This window comes from Stigmatopora argus, chromosome 15, assembly GCF_051989625.1.
Source record: "Stigmatopora argus isolate UIUO_Sarg chromosome 15, RoL_Sarg_1.0, whole genome shotgun sequence".
In the NCBI taxonomy this organism is placed as follows: domain Eukaryota; kingdom Metazoa; phylum Chordata; class Actinopteri; order Syngnathiformes; family Syngnathidae; genus Stigmatopora; species Stigmatopora argus.
Window position 1 is genome coordinate 11,157,398 of NC_135401.1, and position 20,140 is coordinate 11,177,537.

Sequence of the window (20,140 nt, forward strand, 5' to 3'; positions counted from 1 at the left end):
CGCTGCATCATTTTGTGTGGCCCGGGAAAGTAAACCATGAGTGCCAACTTTCTGTTTTAGGATCAAATGAAAATGAAGATTATAGATGTATATTAAATTTCCTGATTTTCCCCCTTTTAAATCAATAATTGTAATTTTTTAATCATTTTTTTTCTGTGTTTTTAGTTCAAAAATCATTTTGTAAAATCTAAAAATATATTTTAAAAAAAGCTAAAATAAACATTGTTTTAGATCTATAAAAAAACTGAATATTCAGGGGTTTTAATCCAGTCCTTTTAATCAATTTATTAAAAAAATATATCTAAATATTATTTCTAAAATAGTCCGGCCCACGTGAAATCAAGTTGACGTTAAAGCGGCCCGCGAACCAACCCGAGTCTGTTCTAACCAATGACAATCCTACGATTTCTTGGGGCTCTAAGTAAGAATTCCGGATGCTGTCCAGACCACCTGTGCATTCCGTATCATTTTTTTTAAACACATAAATTCACTATAAATAAGTAAACAATGTAGCCAAATCAAAAGAAAAAATAAGTCAGCAGACAATATATACAAACATTTTAGTAGAAGAAAAACATTTAATAATATAAAAAAGTAACTCAATTTTCATTCCAAATGGGCAATTCTTGTCCTTTTTCCGTGAAGTATATTTTGAAAGCCTACAGGCACCACATTTTTTGGCCAGAGCCCCAAGCAACTGCCTTGCTTGCCTGTCTGCTAGCACCGCTTCGGCTACTAAATATTCACATTTACAGGTAATTTGTGTGAAGTCCAAAAGGGAGAGCCAGATTCCAACCCCCGATCTTTCAATCAAAAGACAACCCTCTCAAACACCTGCACCACTGTCACCCTTCATGGACTCATGACAGCAAACTGTAAAGAGAATGGACGTATGGATGGATAGATATCCAAGTTTTTATTCACTCATTTTTCATGGAACAATTCTTATACATTTAGTGGCTTTGCGACCATCTCACATACCCAATTATACAGGTGTTCTTGGCAGTTTCCATTGTACCATGTTTTTCTCGTGTCGGTGAAGTAAAAAAAAGCCGCACAGTCCCCACTCTGTGGTCCAATGATGCTGGGTTGTTGTTCCCGCCAGTATCTTGAGTAAATCATCAAAGCATGAGAAAATGAATTATTGTATTGAATATATGAATTAATATGTGTAAGTCATTGAGGTTCCCACCCTGTTTCAACCATAGTGGAGTTGTTTATCCACATCCACGTTCCTTGTGACTGATTTTTTTGTAGACCCATCCAGCACCCGTTCTCCCACCACAAACTGGAACCAGAGGTTGCTTTTGGAATGTTTTCACTTATAAGTATCTGGAGAAAAAAAAGAAAAATTGAGTTACAACTGAACCGTGACTTTGCAGGGTGTTTATAATGTTAATTGGATTGAAACTGGTACACACTGGTCAATCTTGCAAACCACTAAATAAAGGAAATAATGGAGTAATTCTTTACTTAACGGGACATTTGTGAATGAGTAAATATACAGAAATTAGCATCATTATCTGCAGTAAGGGTGTAATTCAGAAATTTCATGATTACACGGATTCTGTGGACAGTTATATTATTTTATAAAGATTGCGTCAGTAAATTTGGTTCAGGCACCTTTGGTTGATTTAGTATCGTACATATTTAACACAATCAGTGCCATTTCCCCTTAAGCAGGGGTCCTCAAACTTTTTTTTCTCAGAAATCTGCTTTTCAAGGAGCCAACTTTGCGCAATCTGTCCGTTTTCCCCCCCGAGCCCATGACAAAGCTCAGCAGTTATGTATACTGATGATATATCTGATGCCAGTAAGACTCAACATAGTGTAGGCAAGTAGCAATCGTAGTTGGACTGGCAATGGCGCTGTTTCCGAGCTCAAGTCCCATACAAAATTTTACTACAAATCCAATCCTTGGATCAAATCTTACTGTCATGTAATCTACCAATAGTACCTTAGCGATCGACATATTGAGCACCCTAGCCCTAAAGTAATAAAAACAAATACACAGTAATTTAGATTTTCAATCAACAGTATCAATCAGACTAATTAATTGTTACACCATTAGAACATGGCAGAATTGTTGTTGTTTTTCTACTGGTAGCTCGTCCATACAAAGTTACTGAGGGTATCCAATTCTGCATCGTCACGACTGTGCCCCAGAGCAAGGCAAGGGACCAGATAAGCAATGTATACAAAATGGATAGATAGAATACTAATTTGTATGAAACACAAAGTCAATTGTGTGGACTGAATTCAATCATAATATTACAAGTGCTATATATTTTCTTTTGACCTGTTCCTGCATGTTGTCGATGACTAATAGATCTCCACCTCGACCAATGCAATCTGCTCTGCTGTCTGGCCAGTTCTTTTTGGCTTCGGGTTCAGGCAGAGAAAAATAATAGCAGGTTGATTTGAGAAGGGTCCATCCTGATGGACATCTTCCACAGTTTTGTTCTGTTGCAACAAAATACAGAGTCCATCTTGGGGATTAATTCATAACTTGATTCATAGTTTAGCTGAACGGTGATCTCAGGTTACCAATAATATTTTTTTCAGCAGTTAATGCATCCTTTTCTTTATGAAGTTCTTCAACTTGTCTCCAAAGGGTGTCACTTATTCTCGTTTCTTGCTTCAGTTTCAGTGTGAGTTGAATGTTGACTTCCTGTTCTTTAGCAAATGATGCCTCTGCATTCTGTTGCGCTTTGAGGGACTTACTGTGGTTGCGTAGATAACTACGCTCAATTAGAAGGGATGAGGCAACTGAGTCTGGAGTCAGAAGGTGATCCTCATTAGCGCCAGCACCTGTAGCTCAAAAAAATTATAATAATGGTAACGTATTTTCACAACTATAAGGCACATTTAAAAGTCCTAAATTTTCTCAAAAATAGACATATATGGAAAAAAATTAAAATGTGTCATTCATTGAGGGTGCGCCTTATAATGCGGTGCGCCTTATAGTCGTGAAAATACGGTAGTTTAATTTTTGATACTGTGGATTTTAAAATAATGAACATTTTATAACTTGTGACCCTGCCATTCAATTAGTCTAGATTTGCAGTGCAGTGGGTGTTTATAAAATATATATTAAAAAAAAAACATAACTTAATAATCATCTCTAATGATAGTATAATATTATAATGACCATAGTAGATAATGATGGTTTCAAGCCTTCCCAGTTAAAACAGATGGGACACCTGGCACCGTAAATGGCAGCCAAATAGTTAAATGTCTTTCAAGGGTTAAAAGCAGTTGAAGGAATGACACCTTACTAAGTTTTGAATAAACTACTACGTTTGTTTGTTTTTTAAATACTAAATAAATTAGAGTGGTTTGCGCGTCGACCTCACAGTTCTGCGGTTGAGGGTTCGATGCCAGCGGGTCCTAGCTGTGTGGAGTTTGCATGTTCTCACAGGGCTTCCGTGGGTTTTCTCCGGGTACTCCGGTTTCCTTCCACATCCCAAAAATATGCAGGGTAGGCTGGTTAAAAAAATCTAATTCGGACATTTAGCACCCACAATGGCAGCAAATGTGTTAATTGAGTGTCTTGTAAAATGTTAAGACTATAGTCTAAAACATGAGACTTTACTTTAAGCAAATGAAGATAGATTATATCATTGTTATATCATTACTCACACAAAATGATGAGAACAACAGCAGTTATTAGTAGTACAGCATTGAGCAGGCCCAAAAGTAGAAGAGTCACCCGATGGTGTGGAACCAAAGCTCCCGCTGTAAAAAAATATTTTGATAATGATCCTCGGGATTAAAGATAGCGAAGACAACTCTGACCTCAACTTGTTCGCATACTTTGTGTCCAAACATAAAACAGATACAAATTTTAACGTCAGCTTTACCTCGTTGAATTTTCAGAGAGCGTGAATGCCGATCTGTGTGAAACTTCTCAGAAATATTTGGCTTTACTGGAGTTCCCACTCCTGGCTCTGGCTGCGACTGAGTGCTCTCCATTGTACTTTGATGCAAGTGGTCCATATTGATCTGGTCAACTAGTGATAAGGTTTGTGTGTGTGTGTGTGTGTGTGTGTGTGTGTGTGTGTGTGTGTGTGTGTGTGTGTGTGTGTGTGTGTGTGTGTGTGTGTGTGTGTGTGTGTAGGTGTGTGTGTAGGTATGTGTGTTGTCATGAGTTGAATTAAAGTAACAGTAAGGAACCGTTTTGATTGATGTCATGAAAAGAAAGCTTTTCGATAGATGTCATGAAAATAACATCGTGTGACCTATAAGCGTATAGTGACATTGTTGTTAGTATCATTTTAGGACCGCCAACGTTAAAATGATTACCTTATGGTCCAGTCAGACTAGATATAAGAGGCAGAAGTATATTGAAATACAGTATATATATCTTGTATAGTACTTGCTTTTTTCTAATTTTAGGATATTTTATTTAGAATTTGTTAAGATGTTGGGAGAATTTCTAGATTCAAAGTATACATTTTGCTAGTTACATAAATGTCACAAAGTACCTAGTTTGAGGGACTTTTTTCACTGTGCATTACATTGGGGATTTTTCACAAATCCATTTCCCCTACTTTTACAGTCAATACTAATCCAAGTAGTGGAGAAGTTTTATTTGTTACACAACGCTGCGCAGTTCTGATGCACATAATCACTTTATTCTCCATTGTGTAATCCAAATTTATTTTGCACCTCAGCAACAGCAGAATGCATGAGATCAGAAAACATGAATGTCTTGCCTAATATCTGTTTATCAACACGCAAGACTTCAGAACTTAGATTTTCACTCCTTGAAACTATTTATAAAAACATCGGACCCTAACCAAAGTGACACTTTTTTTTTTTTACATCAAATTACCTAATTGACGACTATAAACGTCCAATCCATTTCAAGTGGGAGCCGGCAGCGAATGAACGAATATTTGCATGGATGGACGTACAAATGATAAATTAATTTAAATTCCCCCAAGAATAAATGAAAATACCTACATTACTAATCGTGTATTAAATTTTTGAAATAATTATTTTTTGCTAAAGTATATTAAATTTAGTATATTTTAATACTTACTGTACTTTTGTTACCTCTGATAACGGATACCCTAAATCTAACTTCCGGTTTTGCAAGTAAACTTGAGCAATGCCACTGTCGAGTTTGAGGCTCGCGTCAAATGACTTTGGACAAGTGTGAACTTGTGACACATTCTTGAGATTTATGTGTTGTATAAACATATTAATATGATTTTAACATGGTGGCGCAATTGCGCTGTCAGTCAAGAGCTAAGGGAAATAGAGCGACCTCTTTGACTAGTACATTTACCAAACTTTCGTAGTAAAACACACCAAGTGAAAGTTGAAGTGGAGGCGTTTATTTTGAAGGTGTAAAAAGTTTGCGCAACTCGTTTCACTACCGTTTCTTGACGCTGTAATAACTTCCACGCATTTTCTCCCTTCTCGGTTCTTTTCCCCTCAGTATTAAGACTTAAAACTTAACTCGATTTCAAATTGTACTCGCTAGAGTTTTCTTTTCCGCGTGACATGTGTGACTTGTGACGCTTTTGAAGTGAGACGTGTTTCCTAAAGAGTTTTCGAGTCAGGCAGGCCTGCTGGTGTTCTTTTGCCATCAGTGCAGCTGGTGGCTAACACAGAAATGTCACTGGCCGAGTACGAGAGACATTTCGACTCGCTTAATTCGGATTTGGCCAGCGGGTCTGTGTTAAGCGAGCGTTCAACATCGGCCACGTTCAATGGCGAAGAGGCCAAGTTGCATTACATTCCCATTCGGATCCTGGGGAGGGGGGCGTTCGGCGAAGCCACGCTGTACAGAAGAACCGAGGTGAGCTCATCCTCTCCTTTCCGCTCCACTTTGCTTACTGCTGAGCAACTGTTGACTGGAGAAAAGACACTCAGTCAACACGTTGCTAAGCAACAATCTCACTTCTTGTAGAATATTTCAGAGTAGACACATTTTAAGAGCCGGGTAAAAAAGCATCTGGATCTATAAATGTGTCATTTAGATAATGTAATAAAAAAAATAGAATCTATATGCCATAATGAATTAATCACTTGCCCGTCTTAACCCTTTATAAGCAAGTGAACATTTTTACTACACTACATTAAGGCCAGGTATTTTTTTTTAATTTCATTTCATCTTCTGAGCCGCTTTATACTCACTAGGGTCGCGGGGGGTGCTGGAGCCTATCCCAGCTGAGTTCAGGCCAAAGGTGGTGGACGCCCTGAAATGGTGGCTTGCCAATCGCAGGGCATAAGGAGACAAACAAACAACCATTCACACTCACACTCATACCCAGGGGCAATTTAGAGTGTCAAATCAGCCTACCATGCATGTCTTTGGAATGTGGGAGGAAACCGGAGTACCTGGAGAAAACCCACGCAGGCCCGGGGAGAACATGCAAACTCCACACAGGTGGACCGACCTGGATTTGAACCCAGGACCCCAGAGCTGTGAGGATGACGCGCTAACCACTAAAAAGGCCAGGTATATAAGGTGTAAAATAAAATGAGTTAAAAAAAAGACTTATTTTGATATGTAAGTATTAACTCATTGACTGCCAATGACGGCAATAGACTTCCAAAACAATTTCACTAGGAGAGGCTGGCAGTACAGTATAGCTGCAAGCCTCCACAGTCAAAATGAATTGGACATCTATCACCGTCAATGGCAGCCAATGAGTCCACTGAGTGACCTATATAGTGTTGACTAGTCGAAAACGTGCACATCTGTATATACACAAATATTTGCATTACTGAAACATACAAAAAAAAACATGAATTTGTTTTCCTGCTTTTTTTAAAACCATTGCTGGACTAGTAACATTTTTAGGCCAGTCTTGAACCTTTGATCGCAGTCCCCGTGCTGCTACTCATAAATGAATAAAATGTTAATTTAAAAAAATAATACAATAAGAATGAATTAATAGCACCGCAGTGTTGTGATAACAATGTTGTTCATCCAGCAGCCTGGCTTTAAGATGAGGATTCTCATTCCTCATTATTCTCACTTCATCGCTGTATAAAGTAAACATTAATATGAGACTCATGATATAAATTCCCCATGGAAACGTATTACCTATTTGCAGCTAACTCCCTCTCCCTTCCCCAGGACAACTCCCTGGTTGTGTGGAAGGAGGTGGACCTGAATTCTCTTTCTGAACGTGAGCGAAGGGATGTCATGAATGAAATAAGCATTCTATCTATTCTGGAACACAACAATATCATTGCCTACTTCAATCACTTCATGGATAAAAACACCCTTCTCATCGAATTGGAATATTGCAACGGTAAGCGATACTAGGTTGTTGATTTTATTGACTAAGAGTGACTAAAAGTTGAATAACTTTGTCGCTTCAGGGGGGAATCTTTATGACAAAATCGTCCAACAGAAGGGGAAACTTTTTAATGAGGAGGTAAGCGAAGCTCAAATGAAAATATTTGGACACCTGCTCCCAAACACACATATTTAGTCGCCCTTTTTTTACCTGCAGGTTGTTATTTGGTACTTGTACCAGATTGCCTCAGCTGTGGTCCACATTCATAAGGCTGGCATTTTACACAGGTGAGATCCTCATATGAGGATGACTCTAAGATGTTTAAGGTCCATCCTCATGCTTGTTTCTCCGCAGGGACATTAAAACTCTGAACATTTTCTTAACCAAGACCGACCTTATCAAGCTTGGGGATTATGGTCTTGCAAAGAAGCTCGGCTCTGAGTTTTCCATGGCAGAAACGGTATGTGTCCATTTGTTTCACGGTGCCGCCAAAATGAAATTGGGGACACTTTGAATACACTTGTATGCAATCCTTTCCTTTTTTTGTTTTGTCTAGTGTGTGGGAACTCCATATTATATGTCACCTGAGCTGTGCCAGGGATCAAAGTACAACTTCAAATCTGACATCTGGGCAATGGGTTGTGTACTTTTTGAAGTCTTAACTCTTACAAGAACATTTGATGCAACGGTAGGACTTTGTCACATTTTGTAATAGCTTTATCAACGTGTAGTTTTTGACCACTTTACATCCTTGCAGAATGCACTGAACTTGTGTGTAAAGATAGTCCAAGGAAACTGGACTATGGATGTGAATCGTGATGTTTATGGAGCTGGATTGATCAAGCTAGTCTATGAGTGTCTCGATCAAGTGAGTGGTTTGCTTAAATAGGACATTGTGTTAAATTAGCAGGTTCGAAAAGCATGCCTCAACGTTTTTATCATCATTTTCTTTGGCAGGATCCTGCAAAGAGACCAACAGCGGAGCAGATTCTCGAGCAGCCGGTCCTCTCCTGCTCCCGACAGTAAGTGGGAAGGTTCTTTGAATGTAAAAAGATGTCCATGACAAATTTGTAACACTGTTTATCTCTGGCAGGGAGCTTGAAGACCGAGTGGCTCTTCTGAACTCTGCAATGAAGAGACCAAAGTAAAATTAATATGCTGTTTACTGTTGCTTCCTTAGTACTATTGCCCTAACGAATAGAGTGGATCTTATTGTTCCGTCTTATAGGCTTAGCACGGTGACTGATACCCCTGTTGCCGTAGTGACCACACGATCAAGGGATGTGTATTTCTGGGGCGGAGGCAAGTTCACGCCCCAGAAACTGGACACCTTTAAAGGGGGCAGCAGTGCCCAGCATGTGTGTGCCGGAGAGAGTCACTTTGCAGTGGTGACGGTGGAAAAAGAACTCTACACTTGGGCAGTAAGTGAGATCACAATGAAGCCTCATTTATCGGAATGGAAGTTCCTTGAAGAAAGCCAGACACTATAGTTTCATTTTATGAACGTTCGCTGTATTCATCCTCAAAGCAATTGATGGAATAACAAGAAATGTTGTAATGTTCTCAAAGTGAGAATTGAAATAACGCAGGGAAACACTGTGAAACGTGCTATAGATGCATTCATAGGCGTGTGTGTTTTCCTCAGAATGTTCAAGGTGGCGCTAAGATGGTGGGTCAACTTGGACATGGAGACCAAGCTTCCTACCGGCAGCCAAAAAGGGTTGAGAACCTCCAAGGAAAGGCCATCCGACAGGTGGGATGTGGCACTGACTTCACTGTCTGCATTACGGGTGAGCCCACAACCGCTCGAAGTAAAGGGAAAAGAGAAATGGACAACCTATCTTGTATGTATTCAACTGGGTTTCTGATGCAGATGAGGACCAAATGTACACGTTTGGGTCAGACTATTATGGCTGCATTGGCGTAGAGGGAGCCATGGGAATGCAGATCCTGGAGCCAGTGCTTTTGGAGTTTTTCGAGGAGAGGCCGGTCCGTCAGGTTTCTTGTGGAGACAATCATGTGGTGGTGCTCACCCACAGTGGAGATATCTTTTCGTGGGGCTGTGGAGAATATGGTATGAAGCTAGTGGATGTCTTTACTATGTATGCCACTTTACAGGGAGTCCTCGAATTATGACCAAGTTCCATTTCTACACTGGCAACCTCATCCAAACCCACATTTTCCCAATAAAGTCGAAATTTATGGCAAAATACAAAGTAAAATATATTAAGATAATAAGAGTCTGTACCTAATATTATTGTTAAAAGGTGGATGGAAACTTAGAGTTTCCAATAGTTTATTTGCAATTGAGAAGACAGAACAGGACTATTGAAAACACAAGCAAAACGCAACTCGTCCGCCCCTCCCTCTCTTTCTCTAGTCAGAGACGTAGTGTGTTTAGGGGAAGCCCAGAAAATACAGAACTAAACACATCAACATTGCATAAGCTAAGGCGAAGGGGACTTAATGGCTGAAGAGCCACGGGGGTGGTAAAGTCGAAACGCAGTGGTTTGAGGACATCGTAATCCGAGGACTCCCTGTGATGTGTTTTGTAATGCTCAATACAGCCAGTAGATGGCGAGATTGGCTTCTTTGAAACAAAAAAAAACACTATAAGGCTCCTTTTGCCACATTATCTTCTATATCTTCCACTTCTAGGGCGTTTGGGCTTGGAATGTGAAGATGATTTTTCTTCTCCAATGCAAGTAAGACATACCCCTGGCTGAAGCTACTTTTGTGCCATAGTTGTACATTTGTTTTTGTTTTTCACTCCTAGGTGGAGCTCCCAAAAAGTGCCATAATCTCATCTGTATCATGTAGCAGTGATGGAACCTTCTTCTTGACAGACACTGGCAAAGTCCTAGCATGTGGGAACAATGAATTCAACAAATTAGGTCTGAATCAGGAATTTTCTGGTCTCAAGAACCACCCCGGAGAGGTACTAGCTTACCGAACAGAAAAGTGATCTATAATTATAAAGCAATATGAGCAGCTCAGAAGATGAATTTCAAAACTTTGCACCAACAAATAATGTTCTACATAACCAGTTATGATTGATTCATCAATTTGCATTAGTCCAAATTACAGGGCATTTTTAATGCATTTTTTTTACTGTCACTTCAGGGTTGCCAGAGTATCGTATACACCACCACAATGACTTTGGCAAAGCAGCTGTCACGCTTCAAGATCCAGACTATAGCTCCTGGGAGGCACCATACAGCTGCCATTGATGGTACTGTAATTTTAAAAGAACATTAATTTCCAGGGCTGGGTGGGTTATATGATCGTGGTTGTTGATCGAGAAAATTTTTAGGTCCATGTCTGTGGTGAGCCGTGACATATTGACCAATCAAACATGGGGCAAATGCAGCCTAACTACATTTTGGAATCCATAACGGAAAAAAATGCTGCCAAAAAAATGACATTAATTCGCTATCAATTAAAATAGCAGTATGTTGCCGCATTTAACTCTGACGACAGTAGAAAGTTAAACACAAACGTCTTGATAGTGTTCATGGACAAGAAATATGTATAACAACAATCATAGGGCATTTGTACGCTGCAAAGCGAATGTTATATCAACAAACCATTATTCAGTATCAACAAACCATTATTCAGACTGATTCTACTCTTAACTGTCAGAGCAAAACCAATAATGTTTTCAGGTAAATGAAAATGTTAAACAATCTAGTGTGTATTTGTTATGCCTGTAAGGGCAGGTTATTTTCTTTCTTCAATTTGTATGTTTTTTTTACCTTGTACACAGTAAGAAAAAAACTGAATTCTGAGCCATAGTCCGTCGTGTCGGTAATTGAATTTCTTCTGTTTTCTTACATATTTATTTTATTTGACATATTTCTTTTATTGTTGACTTTATATATTTGGAATTTTTGGTCTGCCTTTGTCAATAGTGACTGTGTGACGTGGTGTTTGAGACAGGCAATAATAATTAATTGATCTTAATACTTACACAATATGAGGACAAACATTTAACTATTCTCTAGTAACTAGTAGAGAGTAGTTAAATGTATTGAAAACATAAGGAACTCGATTGTAGTTCTATGTTTTCATTGCAAGCTCTTTCTTAGAATTTGATCGCCCAGCCTTAAATTATTCCTCCATTGTTAAATCTTATATTAATCCAACAGCGCGGGGCCGCCTCCTCACATTCGGATGCAACAAGTATGGACAATTAGGTGTCAAAGACTTTAAGAAACACCAATGTGTGCAAGTCCTGGTTGGACCATTTGGGGGCAAGATAGTCACCAAAGTTTCCTGCGGTGACGGCTTCACGATTGCAGCCACGGAGGGTAAGACTATGCAGGTAAACATTGCATTTCAATGTTACTGGCATGAAGTGTATGGACAGTCCCCCTTTTTTTTCTTGCAGACAACCAGATTTTTGCTTGGGGGAATGCAGGCAATGGGCGACTTGGAATGCCTGCCGATAAGGGATTTGGTTCAGAGGTTTGTCCTGCCATGCCAAGGCCCATTTTCGGATCACTCCATCATGTACCAGACCTTTCTTGTCGTGGCTGGCATACTATTATAATCATGGGTCAGTCATTTCAATTATTCACCTCAATGATGTAGTCATGATGTAATAGTAGGACCTTGTCTGACTGGCTCTTGTCTGTTTGCAGAAAAAGTGCTCAACTCTAAGACCATTCGCTCGAACAGCAGTGGATTGTCCATTGGAAGTGGTAATTTTTTTCTTGTTTTTTGCCTGGAGTTTTCTCTAACTTTTTAATGTATATATAATGTTTGTCGGTTTTCTGTGTCCGTTGTAGGGATTAGCCAGGATGGTTCCATTGCCACAGTTGATCTGGAAATGGAGCCTGATCCAGAGACGGAATCTCAAGACCGGGGGCTTGGAGGTACAGCTGAAGTGGATATTGATGCTTGCAACTTGGAGACGCCGATGATGTCCATGACCAACCAGACTGGGAACAGCTCATGTCCTTTCTGGCTTAGAAAGGTTCGTTTATCATCGAAAAGGAGCTTCAAATTTTCAGTGGATTTCTAACAAATGCGCAGAGTGTACACATTTTCACAGACAATGAAATAGCAAGCATCTTTCGCTAATTCTGCCCATACAGGAGCTCGAGGATGCCGAGTTTATCCCAATTCCACCGGACTCAGATCTTCCTCCTGACCAGCTCCCATCTCTTTCAGAAAGCACCACTCTACCATTTAGTGAGCTGAAGGAGCTAAAGGCTGTTGCAGCAGCTGTCAGCAATGAGCATGATCTATCGGTAATTTCCACTACATGTTTTGCACTATTTTTGGGACCGTCAATTCTTGTTTTCTCCAACTCGAGGACCAAGCATTCTTAAAATGCCCGAATTATACTGCAATATTAATGATGGTCAGTCGCAGACCTATACTTTTTCCTATCTTAGACGCTTATTCCAAAATGAAGAATTGATTGAAGGATTATGTCAATTATTTTTTCAAGTTAAACAAAATTTGGTTGATGTGTAAAGTTTCTTTGTACATATTGAAGTATTGGGATGTAAAGGTGAACGCTATTGGTTGTCTTCCCTCAGACTACGTGTATGTGTGATGACAAACTGAACGACCCCACGGAGGATAGCTTTAGCCAAGTGGGCTCGAGCGCGTGCTGTAGAGCGAGTAGCGACGTGGCAGAGGTAATGTAGCAACTTGTTTCACATGTCGAATAACAAGGACACCCTTGTGATCACCTTATTCCTTTCATAGTTACGAGAAATTGTCACTCAGCAAGAGATGAGGATCCAGATACTGGAGAAGCAGGTAAGATAAAAGCTGTTCTGGGGTTGCTGAATATTGGCAGGAATTGAAATATGTCAGTGTACACTGTACATTCAGAAAATCCCAAACTTCCTGAATATGACATTTCCAAAGAAGATGCTGGTCATGCAAAAACAGGTCTTTTCAGCTTCTGGAAATTGTTAACAGACCCTTGCAACATGGATCTGTTCCTTATCGTACTAATCCATGAGGAGATAATCGTGAATGAATGGACTTATCATGCTAAAAAAATTGACTGTTTTTCTCTGTTGCTTCCCATCATGATCGTAGGTCAGTGACCAGCGAAAAGAAAATGAAAGACTGTTGGCAGCATTCAACCGGTTCTCACTACTGGAAGCCAGATGTGACAATAACGGAAACCACTGCGACGGTCACGTGCCTAATAATGAGGCAGGGGGACGAGCATCTGGATTCACATCACACGGGGGCCGACCTACTGGTTCCAGCTTGTGAAACCCAGTCTAGAGATGCCGCTCTTGATCGGTGACATGACTAACCTCTGCATTTTAGGAATACATCGGAGATGTGAGAATATGAAGCCCACTTGCAGATGTGACGCCCGCCTCACACAGTTAAACGTGTCATCTAAGTCATTATGTACATTATTTAACAGAGCACTAAGTTGCATTTTTATTTTGATGCTCATACATAATTGTTCTCATGCAGTTATGCACAGGCTTCCTAAAGACTGAATTGTTTGCTGGGTTCATCATAAGGCGTCCGACAATCTTAGTGTTATTCCATCCACAATGTGAATATGAAGTCCTTTGTTTTCTGGTGATTTTTGTTTACTTGTTATGTCACCCTTTGCTTTTGTACTTGCATGTTTTCTTTTGTTCATCCGGCCTAACCTTTTAAAATGCGAAAATGTGTGGCCCTTGAATGGACTGTTTGTGTGTGATTAAATGACCTAGATTAGATACAAAAAAAAAAATCAACTGATTTCCACAAATTTGTGTGATGGGGGTGCATGAGCTGAGCGGGAAAAATGACATCTTGGTTAAAAACCTAAACAGGACTTGTCAGAGAACACTTGTGAGTGCTTTTGTTTGTGTTTTAATATTGAACATGTCGTACACAGTTAATGTAGTTTCAGACCCTCTGAATGAAAGCTGGAAGTCACCACTTTCAGTATCACCAATGTTGTGTCACTGTCATCTGGTTAGTATGGGGAGTCGCGGGATTTACCCCGAAAGGTTTTACCAGAATATTTTAAGAGCTAAAAGCTATATCCTGAGAAATCTGGGGTGTTTGTAACTTGATACTTCACATGAAAATATGTTTTGAAAAAAAATGTGCATGTATTTTTTTAGCATATTCTTAGATAAAACTACTGACGAGGTAACGGTAGATTGTTTATTTTATTGCCCTTCATTTGTGGCAGTACAAGTCTGCTATTGTTATGAAACCAACACTTGAACTGTTTTATTAAAATAGGAATATTGTTTGCAATCTCAATTGTTCATTTTTGTTTTGTTGAAGCAACCTTGAGTTTTGTTTGACAGTGAATTTGACATTCTCTTTTTTTCTTCAACTTATGGTCAAAAAACTGTCTAGTGTGAGATGTATTCTCTCCACATGATGCATCGTCTTAAGGTTTTGAAAACAAAACTTATGTATATATGTTATTGTGCTTTATGGAATATATATATTTTTTAACAGTTAACATCTTGAAAATGTAATCTGAAGAGTGACGTTCAAACAAAACCTATAATAGCAGATATAGCTTCGGGCGTATGTATAATATATAAAAATAAAACATTAAAAAAACTTGTTTCACGTGTATTTTCTAGAAGATTTAATGTCGTTTTTAACAATTGCATATCGTCTGACGTGACCATGCTCTTGTTTGTTGATAAGAAAGCATTTGTCGCGTTTTAAATACGTCATCAATCGTCACTTCTGGAAGTACAGTTAACTGTGGACTACATATTCGACCCTAAACGTGTAGTTGATTCGAATCAAATTTAGATAAATATTCCAACGTTCTTAGGTAAAATATATTCATTGCGTTCTCATTTGCTTCTTTATTCGTTTTAATTAAATGTAGATTTTAGAAAGGAACGCATGCTAGCATGTCGCAGCAGTGTAACCCATGTTATTTTTTTAACTCAAAATTGTCAATACGCTATGATGATTGAATGAATTGCAGCATATTTGTTTTTCTATTTGCAGCATGTCAGGGGGAGAATTGATTTCTGTTGATTATGAAGTATTTGGAAAAGTGCAAGGGGTCTTTTTTCGGAAGCATACCCAGGTACGTTTTATGTTCGGCTGTGGTTGCACCTAATTTTTTTTGTTTTTTTTTTTATTTATTTTTTTAATGAGGCTTTACTGTGTTAACATCTCACACAGAAATACGCAACATAAAATAATAATAAAGTTCGACAAAGCTTCAAAAAACATTTTGTAGCATTAAGCAATCTGCTATAGGAGGGTGAGTGCTCTTGTGTTATCAGATTATTCCTTGTTTAAGTAAGTCATCCTTGAAAAATATTTCATTGTTTTCAACCTATATGAATGAATTTTACACGTTCTTATTTACTGTCATTCTAGATTTTTTTTGTAAATGTTTTGAATCGGTCTCCCAGAATCAGAATCTTGCAGATGTCTTTTTATGCCCACTGTACAGCTGCAAAATTTTGTCATTGAGCACAGTAAATTCTGATGTAGGTATATGTGGAAAAATGAAGGGTAAGCCACTTTTCATGCTTTTTGGGTGTCCAATGTGTGTTTCTGTTGGACTTTGCAGGCCCAAGGCAAGAAGCTTGGCCTTGTAGGTTGGGTCCAAAACACAAGTACGGGAACTGTGCAGGGGCAGCTCCAGGGCCCACGCAAAAAGGTGACCGAAATGCAACAATGGCTCAAATCCACTGGAAGTCCCAAGTCACAGATTACTAAAGCAGAGTTCAAGAATGAGAAAATGGTTGTCCACCTAGAACATTCATCTTTTGACATTTTGAAATAACATGCATGGTCTTAGTTCACGAGCACTTATTTATTTTGTGTGATTTTCTTACAGGAACTGTGTATATAGGTAATTGTACATATGAGAGATGAGTTGAATTTATGCAGTCTATTTTCCGTGCTACAAGGTAGAATCAAAAGACTTTAATTTTCTCAAAAGATGGCAGTATATTTGGATCAATATTGGTTAATCATTTTATGAAATTCTCTTTATCATAGCTCCATCTAGTTGATGTATAACACAACTCCTAACCACTACTACTATCAGATTAGATAACTTTATTGCTACTACTACACCTCCATCTAGTGGAGCACACTCCCCTACTATACTACTACTACTACTACTGTTTTCTAATTTAGTGCGCCTTATATATGAAAGAAATTTAAAGATAGCCCATTCATTGAAGGTGCCCCTTATACTCTAGTGCGTCCCATAGTGCGGAAAATACTGCACATTGTATTGTGTTTCTGCATGGAATAAATAAAATGTCCTCCCCAAAAGCTTGGAATTTCTGCTCATTCAGGTGCGTCCCATAGTGTGGAAAATACTGCACATTTTATTGTGTTTCTGCATGGAATAAATAAAATGTCATCCCCAAAAGCTTGAAATTTCTGCTCATTCATTTGTATTTATTGACGGCGTTTAATGTCCAATGCATTTTGAAAGACGGGTGTGGCAGTGATCGAAAGATGCTGCCAGCCGCCCCGGTCACCATATCTCCACTGCATGCTGGGTAATATTATCTCATCCGAAATTTTGTACGTAAACCTGCCACTTTGAACTACAAGTCACAGAATCCTTTGCTCAAATAAATCTGACGTCTGAGGCGGTGCGGTTTGACAGTAGCGCCCAGTTTACGAGCGGAGACAGATTTGCAACAGTCAGTCGCGGCTCTATTGTTCATCGATCGGGGTTTAGCAGTGGTTGCAGGCCGATCGGAAGGATGTCTGACGGGGTCGGGGGCGAAGACAACACCGGCTCCATGGAGGTGTCGGCCGTTCACACTGTGGCGGATGCAGCAGTGCTCCAGAAGCACATTCGCAAACTCGTCCCTTTGCTGCTGGAAGATGGCGGCGAGGCCCCGGCCTCTCTGGAAAACTCCTTGGAGGAGAAGAGCACCGTGGAGCAGATGAAAAAATTCCTGGGTGATCCACAAGTCCACGCCATCTTGGTGGAGAGAAGCGCACTTAAAGGTAAATTGTCTTCGTCATTGTTGGGCGGCTAACTTCGCTTAGCTCGGCTACAAGCAGACAATGACGTCACTCATAGTTGTGCCATTCTCTGAAACTCACTTTAATTCATCTTAATTTGAGGTGTTTCTTTCATTTTCATTTTTTTTACAGAAGAGCAACGTATTGATTATTTTTCTACGACGCGATCGGATTTTGATTGTGAATTTCTACCGTTTTTTAAATTTACAATTGGATTTCAAGCTTTGAATATGTTCACCATCAGAACAGTTAATGTCAAATAATCAATGTCAGAAATACTTCATTAATTTCCTTTAAAATGTATGCTGACAAAAAATACTCAAACTTTATAAGTTTGATGGTGAAGGAAAAAAACATTTTAAAGTCTAATTCAAGGTCAGCTGGAACCGACATTCTTTCTTTCCTTTTTAAAAAATGAATCATCTTATATTTTTTTCAATTAAAACAATACTGTATTTGCGTTTGCACCATTAAACCAATTTGCCTGGTCACTAGGTATGGGGTGAGAGTAACATACAAAAAAATCATAAACGAGCAGTGTTAAAATAACAATTATTATTATCACCAGAGATTCTGTCACACACCTTCCTGGAAGCGTAATTCTTGCTGGATAATCAGAACTAAACAGACATGCTAGAAATGATTCTAAAGTAGATATCATAGAAAGATGAAGGCAAGGATTAATTTGTTTTTTGGGAGGTTTTTCTTTCTGCATTTTTTGTTAAAGTGAAACCAGTGCTGCAGCACTCTGGGTGTGTCTGCAGTAAAGAGCCTGCATCAATAAATGCATTTCATCTGCACATTATCCCTTCAGCATAACTCTGAAACAAACACAAAGCTACTTTCTGCACTAAATCTAAATGAAAAGAGCCATTCTTGTTTTCGGGAGTCATGCTGCTTTGGTGGCTTCCATCATGTGAGTCAGCATTTGTCAATGAATACATTCTATTCAGATATGCCGGCAGGTTTGATATAATTTGATATTGTTGGGGCTCTTTATAAAAATGATGTAGATGATGACAACTAATGGATATTGGAATCTATCCCCAGAGGATGTTGGTGATGAAGGGGAGGAAGAAAAGGAGGCCATCACTTACAACATCAGCATTGATATTCATTACGGGCTTAAGTCTAACAGGTAAACCAAAATGTAATTTATATTGATTTTAGTTTTTTTTTGCTAGGTAACCACCTTGGAACTGTTAATGTTCTGAAGCTCTAATTTAAACACATGCGTACTTCCCGCAGCTTGGCTCTGATCAAGAGGACGGGCGTCATTGATGCAGACAAACCCATCTCAACCCAAGTCCGGGTCCTGACGCTGAGTGAGGATTCCCCATACGAGACTCTCCACTCGTTCATCAGCAATGCTGTTGCGCCCTTCTTTAAGTCCTACATCCGTGAATCTGGAAAAGCAGACAGGTAATCATCTTGCAACTAATTGAATGGTCCTCTTTTGTAAGTGTCTGACGCTTGCGCATTGAATTCCTCTGCAGAGATGGGGACAAAATGGCGCCTTCCGTGGAGAAAAAGATCGCAGAGCTGGAGATGGGTCTCCTGCACTTGCAGCAGAACATCGAGATCCCGGAGATCAGTTTGCTCATCCACCCCATCATCACAAACATTGCCAAGCAGTGCTATGAGCGTGGCGAGAAGCCCAAAGTTACAGACTTTGGGGACAAAGTGGAAGACCCCACCTTCTTGAATCAGCTACAGTCTGGTGTCAACCGCTGGATCAGGGAAATTCAGAAAGTAAGATAAATGTACTTTTTTTTTTACCTAGGTCTACAATGTCTTGTGTGTCTTGTCTGTCTTGCTACTGCAACCAAGAAATTTCCCGAATACGGGATGAAATTAAATTCTAACCTAACCTAAGCTAAATGCAAAATGAGATGTGAGGATAAAAAAGCTGAAAGACAACAAACATTTTTTCTTTGTAATTGCGTCATAAATATCGAGTGAAGAGTCAACACTCATTCACCTAAGTTACAAGAATATAATAAAGAAATAAATAAAAGGATTTGGGGTTGCTTTTTCCGCAAAAAAGGGTTGCATAGAGAAGCGTCCATAAAGTATTTTCAGAAAAAAGTGGAAATATAACTTTTTGAGCTTCATCAAACAGATAAAACCGGCAGAATTAATCCATTGGTACTCATTGAATTTGGTCCTATGTAGGTATGTTGTAATAGAACAATCCAAAAATGTTCTAGAAAGTGCAAACGCATGGTCAGAAACAAACGTACACCCGCAAAGTTAATCTTTGCAGCGCTTTATTTGTATTCTTGTGTCGTTTGCTACCAGGTGACAAAGCTGGACCGTGATCCGGCATCAGGTACGGCTCTGCAGGAGATTAGTTTCTGGCTCAATCTAGAGCGGGCCCTCAACAGGATCCAGGAGAAGAGGGAGAGCCCTGAAGTTTTGCTCACACTAGACATCCTAAAGCATGGCAAACGTTTCCACGCTACTGTCAGTTTTGATACCGACACCGGTGAGTTGACTGCTGATTTGAAACTCTCCACTTGAAAGCATTACTCTCACACCTTTACACAAAACACATTCTTGCTTTGTACAGGTGATGCATTTAGGTGTTTGGAAAGTTGGTTCCGCAGTGGAAGAGCATATAAACCTAAAATGCTTCACGTCCCCGACACTATTAATTGATACCTTTTGACTTCATCCACAGGTCTGAAACAAGCCGTAGAAACTGTCAACGACTACAACCCTCTAATGAAAGACTTCCCCCTAAATGACCTGCTCTCTGCTTCTGAGCTGGATAAGATCCGCCAGGCGTTGATGGCCATATTCACCCACTTGAAGAAGATCAGGAACACCAAGTACCCTATCCAGAGAGCCCTGCGTCTTGTTGAGGCCATTTCCAGGGATTTGAGTTTGCAGCTCTTGAA

General features: G+C 39.4%; 4 protein-coding genes across 6 annotated transcripts in view; 3 read left to right on the forward strand and 1 right to left on the reverse strand.

Annotated features, from left to right (window-relative positions):
- Positions 1-541: 541 nt before the first annotated feature.
- On the reverse strand, positions 542-4,028 carry LOC144090379 (uncharacterized). Of its 2 annotated transcripts, XM_077621862.1 has the most exons (7): positions 3,864-4,028; positions 3,643-3,738; positions 2,548-2,811; positions 2,300-2,463; positions 1,193-1,332; positions 982-1,108; positions 542-873 (listed from the first exon to the last, which is right to left on the reverse strand). In XM_077621862.1, exons 1-7 carry the CDS (start codon positions 3,997-3,999, stop codon positions 853-855), a joined length of 948 nt encoding a protein of 315 aa, XP_077477988.1. In that variant the 5' UTR covers positions 4,000-4,028; the 3' UTR covers positions 542-852. The 2 variants fall into 2 exon arrangements, with proteins under 2 accessions (XP_077477988.1, XP_077477987.1); XM_077621861.1 differs by lacking the exon at positions 542-873 and having other exon boundaries at positions 892-1,108.
- A 1,125-nt stretch (positions 4,029-5,153) lies between these two features.
- nek9 (NIMA related kinase 9) lies at positions 5,154-14,510 on the forward strand. The gene is made up of 23 exons (XM_077620136.1): positions 5,154-5,812; positions 7,100-7,277; positions 7,348-7,403; positions 7,482-7,552; positions 7,620-7,725; positions 7,822-7,953; positions 8,023-8,133; positions 8,223-8,287; positions 8,359-8,409; positions 8,494-8,686; positions 8,911-9,055; positions 9,139-9,339; positions 9,924-9,970; positions 10,042-10,203; positions 10,389-10,497; positions 11,414-11,575; positions 11,656-11,823; positions 11,909-11,968; positions 12,056-12,243; positions 12,365-12,520; positions 12,815-12,916; positions 12,987-13,040; positions 13,329-14,510. The coding sequence occupies exons 1-23, from the start codon at positions 5,627-5,629 to the stop codon at positions 13,509-13,511; spliced, it is 2,886 nt and encodes a 961-aa protein (XP_077476262.1). The 5' UTR covers positions 5,154-5,626; the 3' UTR covers positions 13,512-14,510.
- Positions 14,511-14,942: 432 nt separating this feature from the next.
- On the forward strand, positions 14,943-16,634 carry acyp1 (acylphosphatase 1, erythrocyte (common) type). Its single transcript, XM_077620137.1, has 3 exons — positions 14,943-15,051; positions 15,234-15,315; positions 15,811-16,634. The coding sequence occupies exons 2-3, from the start codon at positions 15,235-15,237 to the stop codon at positions 16,024-16,026; spliced, it is 297 nt and encodes a 98-aa protein (XP_077476263.1). The 5' UTR covers positions 14,943-15,051; position 15,234; the 3' UTR covers positions 16,027-16,634.
- A 215-nt stretch (positions 16,635-16,849) lies between these two features.
- Positions 16,850-20,140, forward strand: part of dync1h1 (dynein, cytoplasmic 1, heavy chain 1) — a 38,723-nt gene continuing 35,432 nt past the window's right edge. The window contains exons 1-6 of one of the 2 annotated variants that reach the window (XM_077620135.1): positions 16,850-17,219; positions 18,288-18,375; positions 18,486-18,659; positions 18,734-18,989; positions 19,539-19,725; positions 19,921-20,140. The exon at positions 19,921-20,140 is cut by the window's right edge and continues 52 nt beyond it. In XM_077620135.1, the coding sequence (XP_077476261.1) occupies positions 16,970-17,219; positions 18,288-18,375; positions 18,486-18,659; positions 18,734-18,989; positions 19,539-19,725; positions 19,921-20,140 (1,175 nt within the window). In that variant the 5' untranslated portion in view covers positions 16,850-16,969. The remainder of the gene's footprint in view (positions 17,220-18,287; positions 18,376-18,485; positions 18,660-18,733; positions 18,990-19,538; positions 19,726-19,920) is intronic. The other variant, XM_077620134.1, reaches the window with a different exon arrangement.

Bases quoted from the DNA above. Each gene is read 5' to 3' on its own strand.
- LOC144090379 (XM_077621861.1), bottom strand. From the start codon at position 3,999: ATGGACCACTTGCATCAAAGTACAATGGAGAGCACTCAGTCGCAGCCA. The intron at 2,464-2,547 runs GTAACCTGAGAT...TTGTTGCAACAG, and splicing joins TGCTGAAAAAAATATTATTG to AACAAAACTGTGGAAGATGT. The intron at 1,333-2,299 runs GTCAAAAGAAAA...TTTTTTCTCCAG, and splicing joins TCGACAACATGCAGGAACAG to ATACTTATAAGTGAAAACAT.
- nek9 (XM_077620136.1), top strand. From the start codon at position 5,627: ATGTCACTGGCCGAGTACGAGAGACATTTCGACTCGCTTAATTCGGAT. The intron at 8,410-8,493 runs GTAAAATTAATA...TCCGTCTTATAG, and splicing joins TCTGCAATGAAGAGACCAAA to GCTTAGCACGGTGACTGATA. The intron at 8,687-8,910 runs GTAAGTGAGATC...TGTTTTCCTCAG, and splicing joins AAGAACTCTACACTTGGGCA to AATGTTCAAGGTGGCGCTAA.
- acyp1 (XM_077620137.1), top strand. From the start codon at position 15,235: ATGTCAGGGGGAGAATTGATTTCTGTTGATTATGAAGTATTTGGAAAA. The intron at 15,316-15,810 runs GTACGTTTTATG...TGGACTTTGCAG, and splicing joins TTTTTCGGAAGCATACCCAG to GCCCAAGGCAAGAAGCTTGG.